The 25203-nt window shown below is 42.1% G+C and overlaps 2 protein-coding genes across 7 annotated transcripts in view; both read left to right on the top strand.

Annotated features, from left to right (window-relative positions):
* Positions 1-10094, top strand: part of LOC106576558 (collagen alpha-1(VII) chain) — a 146762-nt gene extending 136668 nt beyond the window's left edge. For all 6 annotated transcript variants that reach the window (XM_045722263.1, XM_045722262.1, XM_045722265.1 and 3 more), the window contains 7 exons: positions 968-1045; positions 1184-1237; positions 1363-1411; positions 1942-2172; positions 4021-4101; positions 5542-5727; positions 7659-10094. In XM_045722263.1, the coding sequence (XP_045578219.1) occupies positions 968-1045; positions 1184-1237; positions 1363-1411; positions 1942-2172; positions 4021-4101; positions 5542-5727; positions 7659-7678 (699 nt within the window). In that variant the 3' untranslated portion in view covers positions 7679-10094. The remainder of the gene's footprint in view (positions 1-967; positions 1046-1183; positions 1238-1362; positions 1412-1941; positions 2173-4020; positions 4102-5541; positions 5728-7658) is intronic.
* Positions 10095-17671: 7577 nt separating this feature from the next.
* LOC106593864 (urocortin-3) lies at positions 17672-20231 on the top strand. The gene is made up of 2 exons (XM_014185247.2): positions 17672-18153; positions 18462-20231. The coding sequence occupies exon 2, from the start codon at positions 18468-18470 to the stop codon at positions 18927-18929; it is 462 nt and encodes a 153-aa protein (XP_014040722.1). The 5' UTR covers positions 17672-18153; positions 18462-18467; the 3' UTR covers positions 18930-20231.
* The last annotated feature ends 4972 nt before the right edge of the window (positions 20232-25203 follow it).

The raw sequence follows: 25203 nt of genomic DNA, 5'->3' as shown, positions 1-25203 counted from the left end.
TGGAAGGGAAGTACGTAGTAGGGAAGTACGTGGAAGGGAAGTACGTGGAAGGAAGTACGTAGTAGGGAAGTACGTAGTAGGGAAGTACGTAGTAGGGAAGTACGTGGAAGGGAAGCTGTAGTAGGGAAGTACGTAGTAGGGAAGTCTGTGGAAGGGAAGTACGTAGTAGGGAAGTACGTAGTAGGGAAGTACGTGGAAGGGAAGTACATAGTAGGGAAGTAAGTAGAGAAGTACGTGGAAGGGAAGTACGTAGTAGGGAAGTACGTAGTAGGTAAGTACGTGGAAGGGAAGTACGTAGTAGGGAAGTACGTAGTAGGGAAATACGTGGAAGGGAAGTACGTAGTAGGGAAGTACGTAGTAGGGAAGTACGTGGAAGGGAAGTACGTAGTAGGGAAATACGTGGGTCTCTTATAATACTATACCATTTTTGTATAATGGAATTTAGATTGAAGGAAGTTGTCGGTTTGTATTTATATGTGAGAGAGTGTATGTCTATCTGTGCGTGTGTCTGTCTGTGTGTGTGTGTGTGTGTGTGTGTGTTTATCTGTGTGTGTGTGTGTGTGTGTGTGTGTGTTTATCTGTGTGTGTGTGTGTCTATCTGTGTGTGTGTCTATCTGTTTGTGTGTGTGTGTCTATCTGTGTGTGTGTGTGTGTGTGTGTGTGTGTGTGTGTGTGTGTGTGTGTGTGTGTGTGTGTTTATCTGTGTGTGTGTGTCTATCTCTGTGTGTGTGTGTGTGTGTGTGTGTGTGTGTGTGTGTGTGTGTGTGTGTGTGTGTGTGTGTGTGTGTGTGTGTGTGTGTGTGTGTGTGTGTGTGTGTGTGTGTGTGTGTGTGTGTGTGTGTGTGTGTGTGTCTATCTGTGTGCCTGTCTGTTTGTGCCTGTGAGAACACATGTGCGTGGGCTCACTAGCATGCGCAGCACCTGTGTGAGTAAGAGCGTTCTCCATTTTGCTGTGTTGTTGTCCCAGGGAGAGAGGGGCAGGAGAGGCAGAGGGAAGCCTTGTCAGACAGGACCACCTGGAAGTCCAGGACAAAGAGGAGGCAGTGTAAGCTACTTCTTAGACCAGACACATAACACTCACACACATGTTGTTGTTCATGTATCAATACCTAATGGGAGTTACTGTCACTAGGCTGGGTGACAGTAATAACTGCTGTGATAATAACCACTGTGTCTTTTCCAGGGAGAGCTCGGAAACGAGGGACTGAAGGGAGAGAAAGGGGAACCCGGACTCTCTGTAAGTGCATCTTACTTATTCCCACACACACGTTTGACACCTACCTGGCCCAAGACATATTTGTATTGACAGACAGCTTGGTTGAAGACAGGGTCTAAGCAGCACTCTGCCCTCTCTGTTCTCAGGCCGAGGAGGTGAAGGAGCTGGTCAACCAAGAGGTTGTGAACCAGTGCGGTGAGTGTTTCTGTGTTTCGCTGTGTGTGCGCATGCAGGTCTGTGTGTCTGTTCTACATTCTACAACTCCCACTGCTGCGGCATGGCGCCCCTGTGTGTTCTGCCATCTGGTGTGCCCTCTCTATGGAATGGCCCGTTGAGAGAGGGGACACCGTGACCGACCGGAGTCATTCACAAACACCAGACTCATAAACCATAAACCAGACTCATAAACCATAAACCATCACCAGAACCCATAGGGCCCTACAACCACAGGGTCAAACGCATCTTTAGTTTACACCTCCACAACTTTGAGGAGAAAGGCATTGTTGCCTTATCCGTAGTGAACATCATTAAAGTAGAGAATTCCTTTTGTGTCAACATATCATATCAAATGTATCATATCAAATGTCCTCCATTAGTTTCCAGGCGAGGTGTGAATACCAGACTATGAAATTGTCAATTGAAACCAGTAAAAGCCTATTTAAGGCAGGCTCATGTTTATTCAATGGTAGGGGAAACACTGACTATTCTGTCTGTGGTTGTTGCAGGGATGAACTTGAAGTTTGTGGTGAAGTCCAAGGACCCGGATGCTGAGAGCATGTTGTTTGAGAGGGATCCGGACGAGCCTATATCCATCCTCACACGCAGCCTACCTGAGGATGAGATGGGAGAGGAGGAAGAGGACAAGAAAATACTTGAAAAGGAGCTGGTAGGATCAACCACTCCTCCCCCCATCCCCCTGCGAGAGGAGGGGACCCCAGGTGATGACAACCTTACCGGTAAGTCAAAGTTAGAAGTTGGTGCCATAGTTTGGTGTAGCGGTCCAAGCTCCTGACCACATATATGGCCCTAGTCCCGATGTCATGCTGCTTTCCATTCCTGTACAGCATAGCCACACTTTTTTACACAGGAGAAAACCTAAACGTCTCTTGTCTGTCACGAATGTTGAATAAAATGATATTTAAACTGTGGGGTTGGTTCTTATTCGGGTCGAAATTCCAGACAAATATCCACAGAAATGTATTGTTAATACCCCACCTATTTGAGGAACGAATAAATAAAAAGCTGTTGTTTTTTTCTTCATGTAAACACTTCCCTTGTCCATAGGTGAGACCCCCGCTTAGACCAACCTAATATCCTATCCATCTATTTACTAACCTCCAGAGTTGACCACAACTCTGAAGCTAGACTCTCCATTCTGAGTGGTTTATTACTACGTATTAGAAAAGGACGAGGACAAAGACAGAGGGAAAGAGAGAGAGAGGCAGAAAGAAGCAATCAAAACACAGTGTTATCGCGGGTCATTATCCTAGCCAACCCTAGGCTAACCAACCCTAGGCTAACCAACCCTAGGCTAACCAACCCTAGGCTAGCCAGCCCTAGGCTAACCAACCCTAGACTAACCAACCCTAGGCTAACCAACCCTAGGCTAACCAACCCTAGGCTAACCAACCCTAGGCTAGCCATCCCTAGGCTAACCAACCCTAGGCTAACCAACCCTAGGCTAACCAACCCTAGGCTAACCAACCCTAGGCTAGCCAGCCCTAGGCTAACCAACCCTAGACTAACCAACCCTAGGCTAACCAACCCTAGGCTAACCAGCCCTAGGCTAACCAACCCTAGGCTAGCCAGCCCTAGGCTAGCCATCCCTAGGCTAACCAACCCTAGGCTAGCCAGCCCTAGGCTAACCAACCCTAGGCTAACCAACCCTAGGCTAACCAGCCCTAGACTAACCAACCCTAGGCTAACCAACCCTAGGCTAGCCAGCCCTAGGCTAACCAACCCTAGGCTAACCAACCCTAGGCTAGCCAACCCTAGGCTAACCAACCCTAGGCTAACCAACCCTAGGCTAGCCAGCCCGAGGCTACTGGGCTTCTCATCCCATTTGAATCCCTATTTCAGGTTCCATTGAACCAAAGTGATGGGAAATAATCAAAGGCTCACATTGCCCCTGTCAATGTCAATGTCACTATTGTTATGTGTAATCCCCCGCCCGGGATCGTGACATCTAGCTTAACGTACAGGTCACCTGAGTTCCAAAATATTGGATATTTTCAAATGCTCTGAGCGTTTGATTGAACTTGCCTGGTGTGCCAGATGGGCGGGGTTATCACTTTTGGGAGTATTACATTGATTCCATTACACTAGACTTGATTTTCCTGATAAAAAAAGTTAAATAAGAATAAAATACAAACTCCATAATCTCCCCGTAAATGCAGTGTATTTTACATGCAAAATGTATCAGTCACAGACAAACATCCGACTTGGAGATAACGGACATTCGTAGACATTTCCATCTGTCATTAGTCTTATTGGTCATAAATCCTTTCCTCCATGTCTCCCTGTTCATCCTCCAGTATGAACCTATAGAGAGTCAGTAAGACAGACCATGTCAGTCGGACAGACTGAAGTGGGTCAGTGCCGAGTCTGCAGACCACGGCTGTATTCCAAATGGCACTCCATTCCCTGTATAGTGTAATACTTTAGACCCGGGCCAATAGAGTTGACATTTATCAAGGGCCCTGTGTGTTGATTAGAGGAGTGGGAGTGGTTCACAGCAGGCCCCACATAGTGATAAATGGTTGAATCCACCTGTCTGTAACCTAATGAGTTCTCTCGGCCTTCAGACTCTGGAGCCAACAGGGGAGCGGATTGGGGACTGAGGCACAGGAGAAGAAGGGTTCCGGGAGTTGGGCCACACTCATCAGGTGAATGAATGGAACTTGTTTTCCTTTCCATCTCTCTCTTTTCTTTCTCCATCTTTCCTCTTCCTCTTGTTTGCGCTTCTTCCTCTCCTCTTGTCATTTTGATTCTTTCTTTTTTCACTTGCACTCTCTCACTTTCAATCCCTCCCTCCCTCCCCCCTCTTTCTCTCCCCCCTCTTTCTCTCCCTCTCTCTCTCCCTACCTCCCTCTCTCCCTTCCTCTCTCTCTTTATCTCCCTCCCTCCCTCTCTCTCTCTCTCTCGCTCTCTTTCTCTCTTCCTCTCTCTCTCTCTCTCCCTCTCTCTCTACCCCGCTCCCCTATCTCTCTATCTCTCTCCCCCCTTTCTCTCTCTCTCTCTCTCTCTCTCTCTCTATCTCTCTCTCTCTCTGTCTCTTTTTCTCTCTGTCTTTCGCTCTCTCTCTCTCTTCCTCTCTCTGTCTCTCTTTCTCTCTCTGTCTTTCTCTCTCTCTCTTCCTCTCTTTCTCTCTGTCTCTCTTTCCTCACTCTCTCTGTCTCTCTTTGGTTTCCCTCTCTCTCTTTCTCCCCCTCTCTCGCTCTCTCTTTCCCTCTCTCTTTCTCTCTCTCTCTTTCTATCTCTCCCCTCTCTCCCCCCCTCTCTCTCTCGCTCTCTCTCTCTCTCTCTCTGTCTCTCTCTGTCTCTCTCTCTTCCTCTCCCTGTCTCTGTCTCTCTCTCTCTCTCTCTCTCCCTCCCTCTCTCTCTTACTCTCTCCTCTCTCTCTCTCCCTCTCTCTCTTTCCCCCTCTCTCTCTATTCCTCTCTCTTTCTTTCTCTCTCTTCCTCTTTCTCTCTCTTTATCTTTCCCTCTCTCTCTCTCCCTCCCTCCCTCTCTCATTCTCACTCTCCCCTCTTCCTCTCTCTTTCTCTCTCTCTCTCGCTCTCTCTCTCTTCATCTTTCTCTCTCTCTCTGTCTCTCTCTCTTCATTTTTTTTCTCCCTCTCTGTCTCTCCCTCTCTCTCTTATATTAGTCTGTAATAAGGAGGGAGTGTATGGGGCACAATGCGGGATGAGAAAGATAAGAGTGTGTGTTTGTGTTGGTGTGCGCTCGCTAGAATTTATGAATGAATGTGCAACCCACATTGAAAGGCAAAACTATTAAAAAACATTATTCACTTAATTAATGGATGATCTAGCAATGACTCAAACGCTTGATATCACAGCACAATGAACATTATTTCTTTGGTTTCCACAAAGAATTTTAATTCACTGAGGATAATATTCCTAATTCTACATGTTTTTGAATGTGTTCACTCTTGTCAAACATGCCTCAGAAAAGCTTCTCTTAATTCTCTGATACTTAACTCCTATAATTTAGTGATTAGACTGGTCCCAGATCTGTTTGTGCTGTCTAGCTCCTACAGTCATCGTCATGTTTGGCACAAACAGATCTGTGACCAGGTTATATTGTTTCTACTTTTGCTTTAGACTTGACCCCTGACCCCTGCCTGCAGCCCATGTCAGAGGGGGGGTGTTGGGAGTATGTCCTGCTGTGGTACTACCACCCCCGCTCCGGGGAGTGCCGGCCGTTTGTCTACGGGGGTTGTGAGGGCAACCACAACCGCTTCAACACCAAACACGATTGTCAGAGGTGGTGTGGGAAAGAGAGGAGAGGTAGGGAACTACTTGATGCCGGTAGTAGTCTCCAGGTTAGAGTTGACGGGGAGGAATCCCTCAGTTGACGGGGGACATCTGGGGGGAGGTGAACCAACAGCCGGAGGGTTACTGGCTTCAATATCCCATGTGCTATCTAGCGCCGTTGTGCCCTTGAGCATGGCACTTTACCCCTAATTGCTCCAGAGGCAGGTTGGGTACTGTGACAGCAAAAAAAGAAGGACTTTTCAGTCCAAATGTACCAATAAAGCAAATATTGTATTCTATTGAAATAACTACAGAAGATTTGGGAAGCAGAGGAGAGGTAGGAAACCGCTAGGGATGACTAGGGAATGACAGGAGGAGATTTGGGAAGCAGAGGAGAGGTAGGAAACCGCTAGGGATGACCAGGGAATGACAAGAGGAGATTTGGGAAGCAGAGGAGAGGTAGGAAACCGCTAGGGATGACTAGGGAATGACAGGAGGAGATTTGGGAAGCAGAGGAGAGGTAGGAAACCGCTAGGGATGACTAGGGAATGACAGGAGGAGATTTTGGAATGAGACATATACACTACCGTTCAAAAGTTTGGGGTCACCTAGAAATGTCCTTGTTTTTGAAAGAAAAGCACATTTTTTGTCCATTAAAATAACATCAAATTGATCAGAAATACAGTGTAGACATTGTTAATGTTGTAAATGAGTATTGTAGCTGGAGATGGCTGATTTTTTATGGAATATCTACATAAGGGTACAGAGGCCCATTATCAGCAACCATCACTCCTATGTTCCAATGGCACGTTGTATTAGTTGTATTAGTTAATTCAAGTTTATAATTTTAAAAGGCTAATTGAGCATTAGAAAACCCTTTTGCAATTATGTTAGCATAGCTGAAAACTGTTGTTCTGATTAAAGAAGCAATAAAACTGGCCTTCGTTAGTCTAGTTGAGTATCTGGAGCATCAGCATTTGTGAGTTCGATTACAGGCTCAAAATAGACAGAAACAAAGAACTTTCTTCTGAAACTCGTCAGTCTATTCTTGATCTGAGAAATGAAGGCTATTCCATGCGAGAAATTGCCAAGAAAGTGAAGATCTCGTACAACGCTGTGTACTACTCCCTTCATAGAACAGCGCAAACTGCCTCTAACCAGAATAGAAAGAGTGGGAGGCCCCCGTGCACAACTGAGCAAGAGGACAAGTACATTAGAGTGTCTAATTTGAGAAACAGACGCCTCACAAGTCCTCAGCTGGCAGCTTCATTAAATAGTACCCGCAAAACACCAGTCTCAACATCAACAGTGGAGAGGCAACTCTGCGATGCTGGCCTTCTAGGCAGAGTTGCAAAGAAAAAGCCATATCTCAGACTGGCCAATAAAAATAAAAGATTAAGATGGGCAAAAGAACACAGACACTGGACAGAGGAACTCTGCCTAGAAGGCCAGCATCCCGGAGTCGCCTCTTCACTGCTGACGTTGAGACTGGTGTTTTGCGGGAACTATTTAATGAAGCTGCCAGTTGAGGACTTGTGAGGCGTCTTTTGAATGGTAGTGTACATATATTCAAAATATGTCCGTTGTGACAACTAGCATGTCTGTTGACAACTACCAACAGTACATTTCCTAAAAGAAAATGCAGCACTTGAATGCACCATCAATCAGGGCCAAGGTTGGTATTCAGGAATAGAAGGGGTCAACGATGGAAGGAACCAATCAGACTAGCCAGAGCTGGCACTAGAAAAGAGAGAGGTGATCTAGACAGCCATTGTGAATCTTGGGATAAACATGGGCAAACACCAGCCAGCCGGGTCAAACACATTATTTGAAGTGCACTTGATTTAGCTTGCCGTTTGACAAATGTATTTGTATTACACAGTCTGGCACACACAAATGCAATCTCAAAGGAGGGGCAGTACGCTATTGTTGCATTACATAACACATTCATTGTTTCTTCACAGGTCTTGAGCCTAGAAGGTGAGAGACAGCCGCCAATCAAGACTATCATTTTTTTTGTAAATGCCACAGTGTAAAATGTTAGAAGTTTTGTGCAGGTCTGTTTTTTAATATTTAAAGTAAACTAATGATTATCCACACTTGAGAGAAAAGCCCATATAGACCAGAGCTGCATGGGTTTCATATATTTTCAAAACCCTGCCCATCTGGGACTTCAGGCAGTCTTAAGCTAACAGTCAAATTATTTTTCAGTAATTTGAACCCAGGTCTAATACAGGCATTGTATTTTCTATGGACTATGACAATTATAGTTGACTCACCATGTGAATGTTATGAATGTGTTCTTTCATGTTTTAATCAAAAGGTATCCTGCACATTCTATAGTACTATAGTATAGCACATTCTATAGTACTATAGTATAGTATGGCACATTCTATAGTACTATAGTATAGCACATTCTATAGTACTATAGTATAGCACATTCTATAGTACTATAGTAGAGTATGGCACATTCTACAGTACTATAGTATAGCACATGCTATAGTACTATAGTATAGCACATTCTATAGTATAGCACATTCTAGAGTACTATAGTATAGTATAGCACATTCTATAGTACTATAGTATAGCACATTCTATAGTACTATAGTATAGTATAGCACATTCTATAGTACTATAGTATAGCACATTCTATAGTACTATAGTATAGTATAGCACATTCTATAGTACTATAGTATAGCACATTCTATAGTATAGCACATTCTAGAGTACTATAGTATAGTATAGCACATTCTATAGTACTATAGTATAGTACATTCTATAGTACTATAGTATAGCACATTCTATAGTACTATAGTATGGCACATTCTATAGTACTATTGTATAGCACATTCTATAGTACTATAGTATATCACATTCTGTATGGTACTATGGTATAGCACATTCTGTATAGTATGGCACATTCTATAGTACTATAGTATAGCACATTCTATAGTACTATAGTATAGCACATTCTATAGTACTATAGTAGAGTATGGCACATTCTACAGTACTATAGTATAGCACATGCTATAGTACTATAGTATAGCACATTCTATAGTACTATAGTATAGCACATTCTATAGTACTATAGTAGAGTATGGCACATTCTACAGTACTATAGTATAGCACATGCTATAGTACTATAGTATAGCACATTCTATAGTACTATAGTATAGCACATTCTATAGTATAGCACATTCTAGAGTACTATAGTATAGTATAGCACATTCTATAGTACTATAGTATAGCACATGCTATAGTACTATAGTATAGTATAGCACATTCTATAGTACTATAGTATAGCACATTCTATAGTACTATAGTATAGTATAGCACATTCTATAGTACTATAGTATAGCACATTCTATAGTATAGCACATTCTAGAGTACTATAGTATAGTATAGCACATTCTATAGTACTATAGTATAGTACATTCTATAGTACTATAGTATAGCACATTCTATAGTACTATAGTATGGCACATTCTATAGTACTATTGTATAGCACATTCTATAGTACTATAGTATCACATTCTGTATGGTACTATGGTATAGCACATTCTGTATTGTATAGCACATTCTATAGTACTATAGTATAGTATAGCACATTCTGTATGGTACTATGGTATAGCACATTCTGTATAGTATAGCACATTCTATAGTACTATAGTATAGCACATTCTATAGTACTATAGTATAGCACATTCTATAGTATAGTATAGCACATTCTATAGTACTGTAGTGTAGTATAGTATAGCACATTCTATAGTACTGTAGTATAGTATAGCACGTTCTATAGTACCACAGTATAGCACATTCTATAGTAGTATAGTATAGCACATTCTATAGTACTATAGTATAGCACATTCTATAGTATAGCACATTCTATAGTACTACTTCTAAGTGCATAATTTGTTCTAGTTGTTTTTAACACTTCAACCCTGATAATACTGAAATAGTTTAAACCCTGATACTACTGATAGAGTTTAAACCCTGATACTACTGATAGAGTTTAAACCCTGATACTACTGAAATAGTTTAAACCCTGATACTACTGATAGAGTTTAAACCCTGATACTACTGATAGAGTTTAAACCCTGATACTACTGATAGAGTTTAAACCCTGATACTACTGATAGAGTTTAAACCCTGATACTACTGATAGAGTTTAAACCCTGATACTACTGATAGAGTTTAAACCCTGATACTACTGATAGAGTTTAAACCCTGATACTACTGATAGAGTTTTTAACACTTTAACCCTGATACTACCGAAAGATGTTTATTGTATTGGTACATGATTGTGCACCAATGGCACTGTTTATGTGAATTTAGAATGAGTATTTACTATTTGAATGTGTGTCATTAAATCACAACAATGAGTCTATGACGTTCCTTTACCACTGTGTGTGTCAGTGAATCACAACAATGAGTCTATGATGTTCCTTTACCACTGTGTGTGTCAGTGAATCACAACAATGAGTCTATAACGTTCCTTTACCACTGTGTGTGTCAGTGAATCACAACAATGAGTCTATGATGTTCCTTTACCACTGTGTGTGTCAGTGAATCACAACAATGAGTCTATGATGTTCCTTTACCACTGTGTGTGTCAGTGAATCACAACAATGAGTCTATGATGTTCCTTTACCACTGTGTGTGTCAGTGAATCACAACAATGAGTCCATGACGTTCCTTTACCACTGTGTGTGTCAGTGAATCACAACAATGAGTCCATGACGTTCCTTTACCACTGTGTGTGTCAGTGAATCACAACAATGAGTCTATGAAGTTCCTTTACCACTGTGTGTGTCAGTGAATCACAACAATGAGTCCATGACGTTCCTTTACCACTGTGTGTGTCAGTGAATCACAACAATGAGTCCATGACGTTCCTTTACCACTGTGTGTGTCAGTGAATCACAACAATGAGTCCATGACGTTCCTTTACCACTGTGTGTGTCAGTGAATCGCAACAATGAGTCTATGATGTTCCTTTACCACTGTGTGTGTCAGTGAATCACAACAATGAGTCTATGACGTTCCTTTACCACTGTGTGTGTCAGTGAATCACAACAATGAGTCTATGGCGTTCCTTTACCACTGTGTGTGTCAGTGAATCACAACAATGAGTCTATGACGTTCCTTTACCACTGTGTGTGTCAGTGAATCACAACAATGAGTCTATGACGTTCCTTTACCACTGTGTGTGTCAGTGAGGGTCGGTGCCGTTTAAGATGAGGGAGGACTAGTTTTATTACAGCATATTGTATGACTTTCATTCATATTCCATTCACCTTACTACTACATGATCCTCACATTTTCACATTTTCCCTGTTCCCATCATGAGGTTGCTACAACCTAGCCAATGAATGAAAGTTTACAGGTCGAGAGAAAGATTTGAGGTGACAGACAGTGACACACGAACAGACAGTGACACATTCAATACCGTCTTGCACGCTCTTGCCTGCATCTAGCTGATCTACGGTGTAATCATTAGTTCAACAGTTGCAAATTAGAGTTTCTATTGGACAAATTCAGTTATGTTTATCCCCGTTCAATTCCGTTTGCTTCCGTTTAAAAAACGTTTTTCAGCAGAATCGGTGGAATGAATACACCCTTGATCACATGCAAACAGCACGTAAAATAGCCACATACAAACAGCTTGTTGTCTTCCTTCTCACATCTATGCACACTCCTCCTCTCACTTTTTCCCTTTGCTTATGGACTTCAACTAACAACACATCAGCTGTATGTGACCAGGCGAAAAAACCTTTCCTAGCCAAACCTTCATATCATGACCGCTACACACAACCTACACCGTTGTCACCATATTAGCTGAAGTAACATCATAGAACTAATAGAACTAACGTGTTAGTAAACCCGCTACAACCATGCAGTAACGTTACAGTGTACCGTCAGTAAGCAGTTTAGCAGTTACACCGGTGGGCCCCAGTGGCAATAAATTAGTAAAACCAAAAGCTTGGAAAACAGAAAGGAAAACGCTGAACACTACTGCTCATGCTCCCAGGTGATATTTATTTATAACAACGTTGTTATAAATAAATATCACCTGGGAGCATAGGCAGCAGTGTGCAGCGTTTTCCTTTCTGTTTTCCATGAGTTTGCCTACAACTCCAGCACCTGCGGAAAGTAGCTGTAGCTTATGTTTTCAGTTCTAGATTTATTCTCTGATCCTTTGATTGGGTGGACAACATCTCAGTTCATGCTGCAGAGCTCTGATAGGTTGGAGGATATCCTCCGGAAGTTGTCATAATTACTGTGTAAGTCTAAGGAAGGGGGTGAGAACCATGAGCCTCCTAGGTTTTTGAAGTCAATGTACCAACAGGACAGAAACTATCTGTCCTCTGGCTACACCATGGTGCTACCCTACAGAGTGCTGTTGAGGCTACTGTAGACCTTCATTGCAAAACTGTGTTTTAATCAATTATTTGGTGACGTGAATATATTTTGTAGAGTTTTTTCTAAAAAGGATAACTTTTTTAATGTTTCACTATTTTTAATTTTCATGAAATTCACAGAGGATGGTCCTCTCCTTCCTCCTCTGAGGAGCCTCCACTGGTGTGTGTGTATGTGCATAAGTGTGTGTGTGTACGTGCATGTTTACATGCGTGGGTGTGTACGTGGGTGCGTGTCGTGACCTATTTTTTGCACTTGTATTTGGACGGTTACTTTGAATCTTGGCTAAGTAACTGGTCTAAATGCTGCCGTGTTGGCTCTCTCTCAGGACTCTCTCCGTGCTTGGGCCACTGAATTCCCTATTGAGAGAATCTCTCTCCAACCCACACACATACAGTCTCTCTCTCTTTCCCCCGCTCTTCTCTCACTTTTTGTCTCTCTTCTCACAATTATCATATTCTCCCCTTTCCCAAAACTCTCTCCATCCCTCCTTTCCCCCTAGCTCACATTACCCAACCCTATCACCTACCGTACATAAAGCACCAGTATCCCACCAGGCTTATTAAGGCTAAAACACCCGGGGGTGGCTGACTACCCACCTGCCTGCCTGCCTTGCCACCTCTCTCCACTACATATGTCCCCGCAACAGGGGGTGACATCATGCAGGCTGAGGGCCAGATGAGAGCCCAGCAAGGGAACAGAGGGCTGTATTTGTCAGAGGAGAGGACACACCGTCTACGCTCGGTAGCAGGGGAATCCTGGTTGAAATAGGTTGGTTGGATGGAAGGATGGATGGAAGGGTGGTTGGATGGAAGGGTGGATGGATGGATGGATGGCTGGATGGATGTAAGGAAGGGGGTTGGTAAAGGAACAGACTTGACTTAGTAATTTTACAATATTGTTACGTTCCCAGCTGACAAATTCAAAATGTCGTTCACAACAAAGGGAACTAACAAAGACAAATCACTTTGACAACTAAAACAAACGAGGAAGGGGTTCTGAAAGTCACATGGGTGCCCACTGAAAGTTGGCAAAGCCACTAGTAAGGGTTTCTAAAAGACACCCACCATGGATGCCCACTAGGTTTCGCTCCGAAAAGCCAAACTAAAAGAAAAACCCACAACAACTTAGGATAGGGAATAAAAAGAATATGAACCAAAATAAACATGGGAAAACCCAAAACTCAGGCTTCTTTCAAACTTAAATAGGTTGAGCTCGAAATTGCGCCTCAGCTGACGTGAAGTGTAGCTCTCCCAACATCTCTCAAGCTCAACTGGAGCACTGGGCCAGCCACTCTTAAATATCACCTGGGCCAGCCACTCTTAAATATCACCTGGGCCAGCCACTCTTAAATATCACCTGGGCCAGCCACTCTTAAATATCACCTGGGCCAGCCACTCTTGAAACCTCCTAAGGATCGGACCCTTTTTTTCAATTTTCGCCTAAAATGACATACCCAAATCTAATTGCCTGTAGCTCAGGACCTGAAGCAAGGATATGCATATTCTTTACACCATTTGAAAGAAAACACTTTGAAGTTTGTGGAAATGTGAAATTATATAACACATTGGATCTGGTAAAAGATAATACAAACAAAAAAACATGCGTTTTCTATTTTTCTACCTTTGAAGAGAAAGACCATACATTGAAATAGGATTCCAGGTGTAATTTAGATGTTGTCCACAAGATAGCAGCAGTGTGTGTGCAAAGTTTCAGACTAATCCAGTGAAGAATTACATCACTACACAAGTCTGCCAGGAGTTTGCCCAAATGTGCCGAATTGGTCAATTAATACATTTTCAAGTACATAACTATAGAGAACATACAAAAATGCTATGGTAAAAAAAATATATATGTTTACACACTCCCAGGAATTTCATGCATGATGGATCACTAGCTTCCCTACAGAAAATACACTAACCTTCACACATCTATTTTACCTGGACCAGCCACTCTTAAATATCACCTGGGCCAGCCACTCCTAAATATCACCTTGGCCAGCCACTTTTAAATATCACCTGGGCCAGCACAGGTGTAACACCTCCCGACTAATGAGATGGACAAGCCAGCACAGGTGAAACACCTCCCAACTAACGAGATGGACAAGCCAGCACAGGTGAAACACCTCCCAACTAACGAGATGGACAAGCCAGCACAGGTGTAACACCTCCCGACTAACGAGATGGACAAGCCAGCACAGGTGTAACACCTCCGACTAACGAGATGGATAAGCCAGCACAGGTGTAACACCTCCCGACTAACGAGATGGACAAGCCAGCACAGGTGTAACACCTCCGACTAACGAGATGGATAAGCCAGCACAGGTATAACACCTCCCGACTAACGAGATGGACAAGCCAGCACAGGTGTAACACCTCCGACTAACGAGATGGACAAGCCAGCACAGGTGTAACACCTCCCGACTAACGAGATGGATAAGCCAGCACAGGTGTAACACCTCCGACTAATGAGATGGACAAGCCAGCACAGGTGTAACACCTTCCGACTAACGAGATAGACAAGCCAGCACAGGTGTAACACCGACTAACGAGATGGACAAGCCAGCACAGGTATAACACCTCCCGACTAACGAGATGGACAAGCCAGCACAGGTGTAACACCTCCGACTAACGAGATGGACAAGCCAGCACAGGTGTAACACCGACTAACGAGATGGACAAGCCAGCACAGGTATAACACCTCCCGACTAACGAGATGGACAAGCCAGCACAGGTGTAACACCTCCGACTAATGAGATAGACAAGCCAGCACAGGTGTAACACATACTTACTAACAAGGTGACACCAATCGGTGCACCCTATGTGCAAACATGCTGCCTCGAAATATAAATGAAAAAAACAAAACTGGTAACAAAATAAATAAATATATATATAGTTAAAGGAATAAGTCAAATCTGTTCCTTTACACAGAAGCACCTTTGGCAGCGTTTACAGCTGTGAGTCTTTCTGGGTAAGTCTATAAGAGCATTCCACACCTGGATTGTGCAATATTTGTCTATTATTCTTTTCTAAATTCTTCAAGTTCTGTCAAATTGGTTGTTGATCATTGATAGACAACCTTCTTCAGGTCTTGCCATATATCTATAAGTAGATTAAAGTCAAAACTGTAACTCTGCCACTCAGGAACATTCACCGTCTTCTTGGTAAGCAACGGCAGTGTATATTTGGCCTTGTGTTTTAGGTTATTGTCCTGCTGAAAGGTGAATTAAATCTCCCAGTGTATGGTGGAAAGAAGACTGAGCCAGGTTTTCCTCTAGGATTTTGCCTGTGCTTAGCTCCATTCCATTTATTTTTTAACCGGAACAACTCCCCAATTCTTACATATTACAAGCATACCCATAACATGATGCAGCCACCACTATGCTTGAAAATATGGAGAATGGTACTCAGTAATGTGTTGTCTTGGAATTGCCCGAAATATATCACACTGACTAGATCAGTCACTTCGTTCACAGTCGCTGCTGTCCTTGTCTGTTCCTAAGGCTAGAACTGAGATGGGGAAACAATATTTTTCCCATAATGCCCCTTCATCCTGGAACATGCTTCAAAAGATATTAAAGTTAGGGGAGTTAGCGTCCTGCCTGTTTTTAAGACTCTGATCCATAACACTGTTTTTGATAGCTGCAGTTGTTTCTGATATTCAATTGTATCCGTAACTTGTGACACTTTGTATTTTGGGTGTATTTTGTACATTTTTAATGTACACACTGCTATTTCCCTGTTTTGCCTTCATGCCAGGTCACCCTCGCAAAAGAGGTTCTTAACCTCAATGGGTCTTACCTGGTTAAATAAAGGTTAAATACAAATTTAAAAACGTTGTATTCAGGACAAAAAGTTTATTGGTTTTCCACATTTTTACCAGTATTACTTCAGTTAGCCTTGTTGCAAACAGGATGCATGTTTTGGAATATTTGTATTCTGTACAGGCTTCCTCCTTTTCACTCTGTCAATTTGGTTAGTATTTTCGAGTAACTACAATGTTGTTGAACCATCCTCAATTTTCTCCTATCACAACCGTTAAACTCTGTAACTGTTTTAAAGTCACCATTGGTCTCGGTGAAATCCCTGTGTGGTTTCCTTCCTTTCTGGCAACTGAGTTAGGAAGGACGCCTGTATCTTTGTAGTAACTGGGTGTATTGACACACCATCCAAAGTTTAATTATTAACTTCACCATGTTCCTTGTAGGTAAAATGTAATATGTAAAATGTATGTAAATGTAACCAAAAAGCTGTAAAAACAACAACAAAAATTATTTTTGTCATCCGAAGATGGGGGTTGATGGATGGGTTGATTTAAAAATAATAATAATACAAACGTCACCATGCTGAAAGGGATATTCAATGTCTGTTTTTTTTTATACCAATCTACCAATTGGTGCCCTTCTTTGCGAGGTATTGGAAAACCTCCCTGGTCTTTGTGGTTAAATCTGTTTGAAATTGTGTTTTAATGGGTCCATGCAACTTATTATGTGACTGATTAAGCACATTTTTACTCATGAACTGATTTAGGCTTGCCAGAACAAAGGGGTTGAATACTTATTTTTTATTAATTTGTAAAAATTTTGACAAACATAATTCCACTTTGATTTATGGGGTATTGTGTGTAGGCCAGTGACAAACAAATCTAAATGTAATCCTGTAACAACAGAATGTGGAAAAAGACAAGGGGTGTGAATACTTTCTGAAGGCACTGTATGTCACTGAGCAGACCATTTTATCGAAAGCGCCTAACAGTTTGTGACGCGTGTTAATTGAACTCATTGCTTCAGCACCATGCTCTTACCAAGTGTCACACAGAACCGAGTCAATTAACAGCAGCAGAGGTCAACCCGTCTATAAAGCATGCTTGATGACATCTTTCCTGAATTAAGCATTTTGATACAATCACCTCAAAACCAAAGACGGACTAGGATTGATCCAGCATAATGGGCACCAACCATATGGGGACACAGTGTGGATGAGCCTGCCTGCTGAGATTAACGCTGTCCTTGCCTATACATTCACCCAAGTCACGACTCGGTTCGGACGCTACATACGTTTTAGTGAGAAGACCGATTTTTGGGATGTCTCCTGGTCTGATACACAGCGCTGTAGCTCTGCGGTTGAAAGTGGCGAGAGAAAAAAAATACATCTTTACCTTAAACTGAGGGATTATGTTAATTAGATACTCTTAAGGATAGGAGATAAACTCAAAAAACTTTAATTGAAAGCTCATGAAGTGGACCTGTTGTTTCCCTCATGGAATATTCCAAGACATCTCTTAGTTTCCTCTATCCTTCCTCATGCCTACTCTGATCTGTGCAACGCCCCTACCCTATAGCCTGTAAAAACAAGATAACCTCCTAAAAAGTTATTTTTAATACAAGTATTTATTTGTGTTGATTGGCAGATATTTTTTAATCAAGAGAATCAAGACCCAGAGGTAAACATCTGAAAATATTGTTCGGAAGGTTGTGCACTGCGCATGGAAAGCATGGTGCGCGTGGAGCTGTCCATGGTGCTGAATGCCATAGCATCAACAAGTAGTGAGCTTTTCATTTTCTAGGCTACTCACGAGCGATATGTTGAAACTATTGGAAAAACATGACATTGGCTGACACAATCTGGTTAAAACGTTTGAAACTGCAAATAGCTTTGTAGGATAAATCGGATGTGTTACAAAAAGTGTCAGAAGGGGTGACGAAATGGATCCTTGCAAGGGGGTGTCAACGCATCAGAGTCAGTGTGTGATCTTTGAGAGAGAAGAGACCAAAAATGTCAACCCTATGACGTTAGTGCTGGCGCACGAATGAATTCAGAACAAATGGACGTGCGAGCCAAATTCGTGATCAGAAGACACGGAAAGAACAAGGCGAGAACGAGGTTGGGAGATCAGGGAAGACCGAATTTTAAATCGTTGGGATTACCAATGTTTTATAGCCTATTCAATTGTTATCTAGAGTGTTTTTCTTTGTTTGTACTAGTCACACGTGACTTTCTGGCGGAAACTGTCTTCTAGAATTATAGTGCACGGAACTTGGTAAGTTATTTTTTGATCTGGCACATTTCCGTGTGCTCAAATCATGAATGTAGTTACATATTTTAATATCATTCACTTAATGTATCGATCGGATAATTTTTAAACCATAAAGTGTTGCTTTATATCCTTTACAATAGGGAAGACAATAACGCGTAAAACTGAGCTACTCTTTTGGACTATTGTCTTTACGCATGGTGAACATGGAGAGGGTTATATTTGTCAGATATGTGGGAACTTTTAAAGTTTAGTGACCAATAAACGAACGGTTTTCTCTCTCTCTCTCTCTCTCTCTCTCTCCGATCACTTAGGACATCATGATGCCCTTCCTAAGAACCCTGGTAGTGCTGGCTGTCCTCTGCGCGCCAACCTCCAGCCTCTGTCTCAGACTGTACCAGAGCGACTCCAACCTCCTCTGTGACGATGACATACTAGCTGAGGTCCAGACGAACGACGTTCCCAGTGACGAGTTCCCAGTGTCGGAAAGCTGGGGCTCCCTCTTCAAGTCCGGAGACACTCTCTCCTCAGCAGAGTCGCGGGAGAAAAGGACGTCGACTTACCCCGCGAACTACAGGTTTCTCAGTCAGACGCAGCTAAGGAGTAAGATGTTCCAGAACAGCATAAATAATGACCGGCTAAGCAAGTTTACCCTGTCTCTAGATGTGCCCACCAACATCATGAACATTCTCTTTGACATCCAAAAGTCCAAGAACCTGCGCGCAAAAGCGGCCGACAACGCGCGTCTGATGGCGCAGATTGGACGAAGGAAGAGACAGTAGACTATCTCTCCGACGGTTGAAGCCGCTACCCTGATTATCCATTACATATTACATTTTCACTCTGACAAATACGTTTTGCTGGAAGTTTTATTTTTCCTCGAATCGACCTTTCAGATGTAGTATTTGTGAGATGTTATTTTTTTCTGTGGGTATGATCTAGCAAATTTAAATACGAAACATAGGGATTATTGAGATTGACTTTTCTGAAGTACAATTGGAGTGTTTACTGTACAGGCCTATTATATTTTAGAATCCCTGAAATTGAATGAAAATCAAAAGACAATTGGAGATTATTTTGAACTAGTCTACACACTGAATGATTTTAATTTCTGTTCAGAATATACATTTCAATTAATTAAAATGAAAGTACTTTCAAGATAAGGTTAGGCCCTATAAAGCTATACAACTTCTAGTCTTCCACTGGAGTGTTAAAGGTCGAACCAGGAAATGTGGTATAATGAGAGGGGTCTTTGAAATTAGATAAGGCAAATGAGGAAATATGTAAATTGCATATGCATAAAATCAGTGGGTAAACTGTAATTATCCTGTCAATGGAAATGGTTTGCATTTCCTCTCAATTGTGCCCGCGTTTTATAGGAAAAGCAAGGCATGCATATGCTTGAAATACAGGACAGTACGGTACAATACAAATTATGTGAACAAATTGCATTCATTGAAATTCGCACGCATGTTGCGGCATATTTAGTGTAAAGAGAAGCGAGTTAGCTTTGTGAATAGAGCTAGAATGTGAAATGTTTCTGAGTTATTTTAAGGTAAATGCATGGTAGCCTCAATGTTTGATCATCAAATGTCTGTTATTTTTATACACAAAGGGATTATTTTTCCTCAAATAAAAGCAGATGAATTAAACGTTGCCTTCAATAACGGCCATTTTCACATTTAGAAGGTGTTGTAATTTAGGTGTTAGGCATAAGCAAGTCAGTCAGTCAGTCAGCCAATGGAAAACAACAGTTTTGTCTATATGAACTATAAATATATTATCGGCCCTATATATGCTATAGCTTTCAGGTGCGTTAAAACACACACACACACACACACACACACACACACACACACACACACACACACACACACACACACACACACACACACACACACACACACACACACAGTTTGGAGTCATCAGTGACCATTACATTTCCTCGTCTCTGTATATGAGGCAGCTCTGCAGAGTGGTCACTAGCTGGCACAGCAACAAAGTCAAAAGATCTGATTTTATACCTAACCCCAGTGGCGACCCGTCATTCAGGGCAGGTGGGGCAGAGCCCCATTTGTTTTGAGCCCCACATTTTTTGCCAAAAAATTGGCCTTGCCTGTTTTGCATGTTATTTTGGCATTAATACGTGTCACATATCAGTTTGCAAACAATGTAAAAAAAACATGTATATCATTGAGTTAATAAAGCTGCATACAAACATGGCCTCTTTTTGGTTTTCTTGAGTAAGTCAGCTCCAAAATGCAGGTGTTTCAGGCTAGCTCAGTGCTTTCTGTGGTGGTGGGGCAAGCCAGCAGAAAGTACGGACTGTTGCGTCGTGATTGGCTCAGTGTTCTGTCACTCATGGGGACAGCCCGGTAACTTTGAGAAAACACACTTTATATCAGAGTTGTCTCAAAATGGCTATGCATATTCATGACATGAGGCTAGTAGCATAGCATCTCTCTCCATTCAATACGGGAGGGTGAGGTCAACAACCCTCGTAAAATATTTAAAATAGGATTACAATAATTACATGTATTAATCCACCAATCCAAACAAAGGATAGGTGGGAGCTAGACAGCCTGCTGTGACTCTTTGTGGACAATGACTCCCATTGTTGGGGCAGAGTGACATGCATCTTGTCAGTATATCCATAATCTTTGCTACAATTAAATTACATTTCAATTGATGGCTGCTGTGATGGCACACTGTGGTATTTCACCCAATAGATATGAAAGTTTAGCAAAACTAGAGTTGTTTTCAAATTCTTTGTGGGTCTGTGTAATCTGAGGGAAATACATTTACATTTTAGTCATTTAGCAGACGCTCTTATCCAGAGCGACTTACAGTAGTGAATGCATACATTTCATAAATGTTTTTCTCCGTACTGGTCCCCTGTGGGAATCGAACCCACAACCCTGGCGTTGCAAACACCATGTTCTACCAACTGAGCCACATGGGACCCCGTGTGGCCGTGTCCCGTGTGTCTCGAATATGGTCAGACATTTGGCAGGAGGTTAGGAAGTGCAGCTCAGTTTCCACCTCATTTTGTGGGCAGTGTGCCCATAGCCTACGGTGGCCTCTTGCAATGCTCACTGAGCCTGTACATAGTCTAAGCTTTCCTTAATTTTGGGTCAGTCACAGTGGTCAGGTATTGGTGTTTTACATTGTAAACGGAGGATGCTTTTGTGAATTCTTGGTTGGTGAGCAGACCTCAGACCTCACAACCACAAAGGGCAATGGGTTATATAACTGATTCAAGTATTTTTAGCCAGATCCTAATTGGGAGGTCGTAGAAGGCCTTTCTTGCCTTGTCTCTCAGATTGTTCACAGCTTGTGGAAGTTAACTTGTGGTGCTGATGTTTAGGCTGAGTTATGTATAGTTTTTTGTGTGCTCTACAGAAATAGTGTCTAGATGGTATTTGTGGTCCTTGCAACTGGCCTTTTTTGGAACACCATTATTTTTGTCTTACTGAAATTTACTTTGCAGAAGATCTAGGTGCTGCTGTAGGCCCTCCTTGGTTGGGGACAGAAGCACCAGATCGTCAGCAAACAGTAGACATTTGCCTTCAGATTCTAGTAGGGTGAGGCCGGGTGCTGCAGACTGTTCTAGTGCCGTCGCCAATTTGTTGATATATATGTTGAAAAGGGTGGGGCTTAAGCTGCATCCCTGTTTCACCCCACGGCCCTGTGGAAAGAAATGTGTGTGTTGTTTGCCAATTTTAACCGCACACTTGTTGTTTGTGGACATGGATTTTATAATGTCGTATGTTTTTCCCCCAACACCACTTTCAATCAATTTATATAGCAGACCCTGAGTCAAAAGCATGAGAAGACTTTGCCTTTGTTTTGGTTTGTTTGTTTGTCAATTAGGGTGTGCAGGGTGAATACATGGTCTGTCGTACGGTAATTTGGTAAAAGCCTATTTGACATTTTCTCACTACACTGTTATCACTGAGGAAATATACAAGTCTGCTGTTAATGATAATGCAGAGGATTTTCCCAAGGTTGCTGTTGACGCATATCCCACGGTAGTTATTGGGGTCAACTTTGTCTCCACTTCTGTGGATGGGGGTGATCAGTCCTTGGTTCCAAATATTGGGGAAGATGCCAGAGCTGAGGATGATGTTAGAGTTTATGTAAAGCCAATTGGAATTTGTGGTCTGTATATTTTCATTTGAGATACCATCACCACCACAGGCCTTTTTGAGTTGAAGGGTTTGTATTTTGTCCTGTAGTTCATTCAATGTAATTGGAGAATCCAGTGTGTTCTGGTAGTCTTAAATAGTTGATTCTAAGATTTGTAATTGATCATGTATATATTTTTACTATTTGTTCTTTGTTATAGGGCCAAAAAGATTGGAGGTGGTTTATCCATATATCTCTGTTTTGGATAGATAACTCTTTGTGTTGTTGTTTGTCAGATTCTATGGATTCTTCAATTACATTGAGCTGATTTCTGACGTGCTGTTCCTTCTTTTTCCGTAGTGTATTTCTGTGTTGTTTTAGTGATTTACCATAGTTAAGGCGTAGGCTCAGGTTTTCTGGGTCTCTATGTTTTTGGTTAGATAGGTTTCTCAAGTCCTTTCTTAGGTCTTTGTATTCTTCATCTAACCATTTGTCAATGTTGTTAATTTTCTTAGGTTGTCTGCTTGACATTTTTAGATTTGATAGGGAAGCTAAAAGGTCAAATATACTGTTTAGGCTTTCTACTGCCAAGTTTACACCATATTTGTGAGGGAATATTTTCACCTCCAGGTAGGTGTTTGTCCCCCTGTGTGCTGAGGGTGTCAGGTTCTTGTCCAGTTCTGGCATTTAGTTTGCCACAGACTAGTACATGTCCCTGGGCCTGGAAATGGTTGATCTCCCACTCTAGGATGGTGAAGCTGTCATCGTTAAAGTATGGGGTTTCTATTGGGGGGATATAGGTAGCACACATTAGGGCATTCTTCTCTGTTTAGATAATTTCCTTATTAATTTCTAGCCAGATGTAAAGTGTTCCTATTTTTACTCATTTAATAGAGGGGGTTATGTCTGCTCTATATCAAATTAGCATACCACCTGAGTCTCTTCCATGTTTCACACCTGGTAGTTCGTTGGTTGGGACTACCAGCTCTCTGTAACCTAGAGGGCAACCAGTGTATCCTTCTCTTCTATACCATGTTTCTTTTAGGATGATAACACATCTTTTTTTTATAACTAAACACAGATAGACCACAGCCTGTCATTTCAAATGGAAACAAATGAGTCATAGTGGGTAGAACAAACAAGAAGGTGGGCAGAGCCAAGCACGAGCTAGTGAGATCCTATTGGCGCATTTTTGCAGGCATCTGCATATTTCCGTTAGGGAACCCCTCCTCTGTGAAGTACACGTGGGCAATAGCTAAATTCGCCTTTGCACTCATAAACAACGCGATTTTTACAAACTTTTGCAAAGGGTAAAGTCTACAATACCTAGTCCACTCTGTTCATTACAGATTTTAGTTTTGGGAACAGTATTGATCAAATTGTTCATCTATGAGAAAATGTGCAGAATGGCAGCCAAAATCCATCTCTTTCTATCTTCTCCCGGGCTCCCGAGTGGCACTGCATCTCAGTGCTAGAGAGGTCATTACAGACACCCAGGTTCGAATCCAGGCTGTATCACAACTGGCTGTGATTGGGAATCCCATAGTGCGGTGCACAATTGGCCCAGCGTTGTCTGAGTTTGGCTGGTGTAGGCTGTCATTGTAAATACGAATTTGTTCTTAACTGACTTGCCTGGTTAAGTTATATTTATTTTGTATCTCCCACTGCCGGCCAGTTGGCTTCCTCTCACTACCATATGTGGTAGTGAGTGGAAACACCAAGCAGATGCTTCACATTTATATATCCGGTGAAACATTTGTCTCATTGTTCTATCTGTGATGACACTTTCTGTATTTCCAATTTCTTTGATTAAGTCTGTGTTCCTGCTCTTTAGGCCAAAGGGAGATGACCTCAGACCTTGTATATTCCAGGATGAGATAGTAAAAGCGTTGTATTCCATAGTGTCCAGTCTTGTTTTCGTGTGGTTTATTCTCGGACCACTACAGTAGGCGTGAGCAGATCATGTTGAGTATATGATACATACTGTAGGTCGCAGGATGGGGCAAACCATCATCTATGCCAGTGGTCACCAACTGGTCGATCGCGATCTCCAAGGCATTTCTAGTCGACGCGATAAAGCCTTGTGTTCCTTTTTTACTTTTTTTTTTTATTACTCTCGGGCTGTTGGTGGTAGGTGCAGCCATTTCAGCTGCCCTGGCGCCGGGTAGGCAAACTGTTGCCATGTCATGTGTCTGAAGGTACAAACTCCCACCACTTCACCGTGGGCCTGGAGAGGAAATCAAGTGCACTATGCTAGCGCTGGCCAATCAGATAGCTCAGATGACCGAGTCTGCAGTAAGGTAGCAGGCATAAAAGAAAAAGCTACGGCAAAATTGATACTGTGAGATTTCAAAACGTGTAAAACCATCACTAGAGAGAGACTGCCAACGAATACAGCAAAGAGACGCTGTTTTTATGAGTGAGTTCATGTTTAAGTTCTTACTCAGCACTGTCAACACTTTGTATTAAACACTTTTATAACCCATAAAATGTGCGCTCTTCCTATTTCCACTCAACGCTACAAAAAACAGTGCAGCAGTAATGAATGAGTAGGACAAGTGTATTGATAGGCTTGGGTCTTTTTTTATATTGAGGAATATTTCACTTTCTCTGTTCATAGGAGTAACAACATGAATTTGTGCATAGAAATAATGCAGTGCGACTCGAATTTCGCCATCAGCTAGAAGACGGTGTCCCTTTTTGGTCAGTGTCAGAGGAAAGGGAGAGCGGAGGGATGTTGAGAGACGGACCCTCAGTCTGCTGCTCTCTCCCTCAGATGCAGGCACCATCAGCCCAGTAAAATAAAAAGCAAATTATTTAAATGTATGCTCACTCAGCTGTGCTCACAAGTAATACAACAATGGATCTATTACCGGTGTGATCATATAGCCTACCTCAAATTTTGAAAGAACATTTTCCCGAACAACA

This window comes from Salmo salar, chromosome ssa07, assembly GCF_905237065.1.
Source record: "Salmo salar chromosome ssa07, Ssal_v3.1, whole genome shotgun sequence".
In the NCBI taxonomy this organism is placed as follows: domain Eukaryota; kingdom Metazoa; phylum Chordata; class Actinopteri; order Salmoniformes; family Salmonidae; genus Salmo; species Salmo salar.
Note: the sequence above shows the minus strand (reverse complement) of the source record. Positions and strands in the feature narration are given on the sequence as shown.

What these genes read in the sequence shown, in the direction of transcription:
- LOC106593864 (XM_014185247.2), top strand. Translation starts at nt 18,468, where the DNA reads ATGATGCCCTTCCTAAGAACCCTGGTAGTGCTGGCTGTCCTCTGCGCG.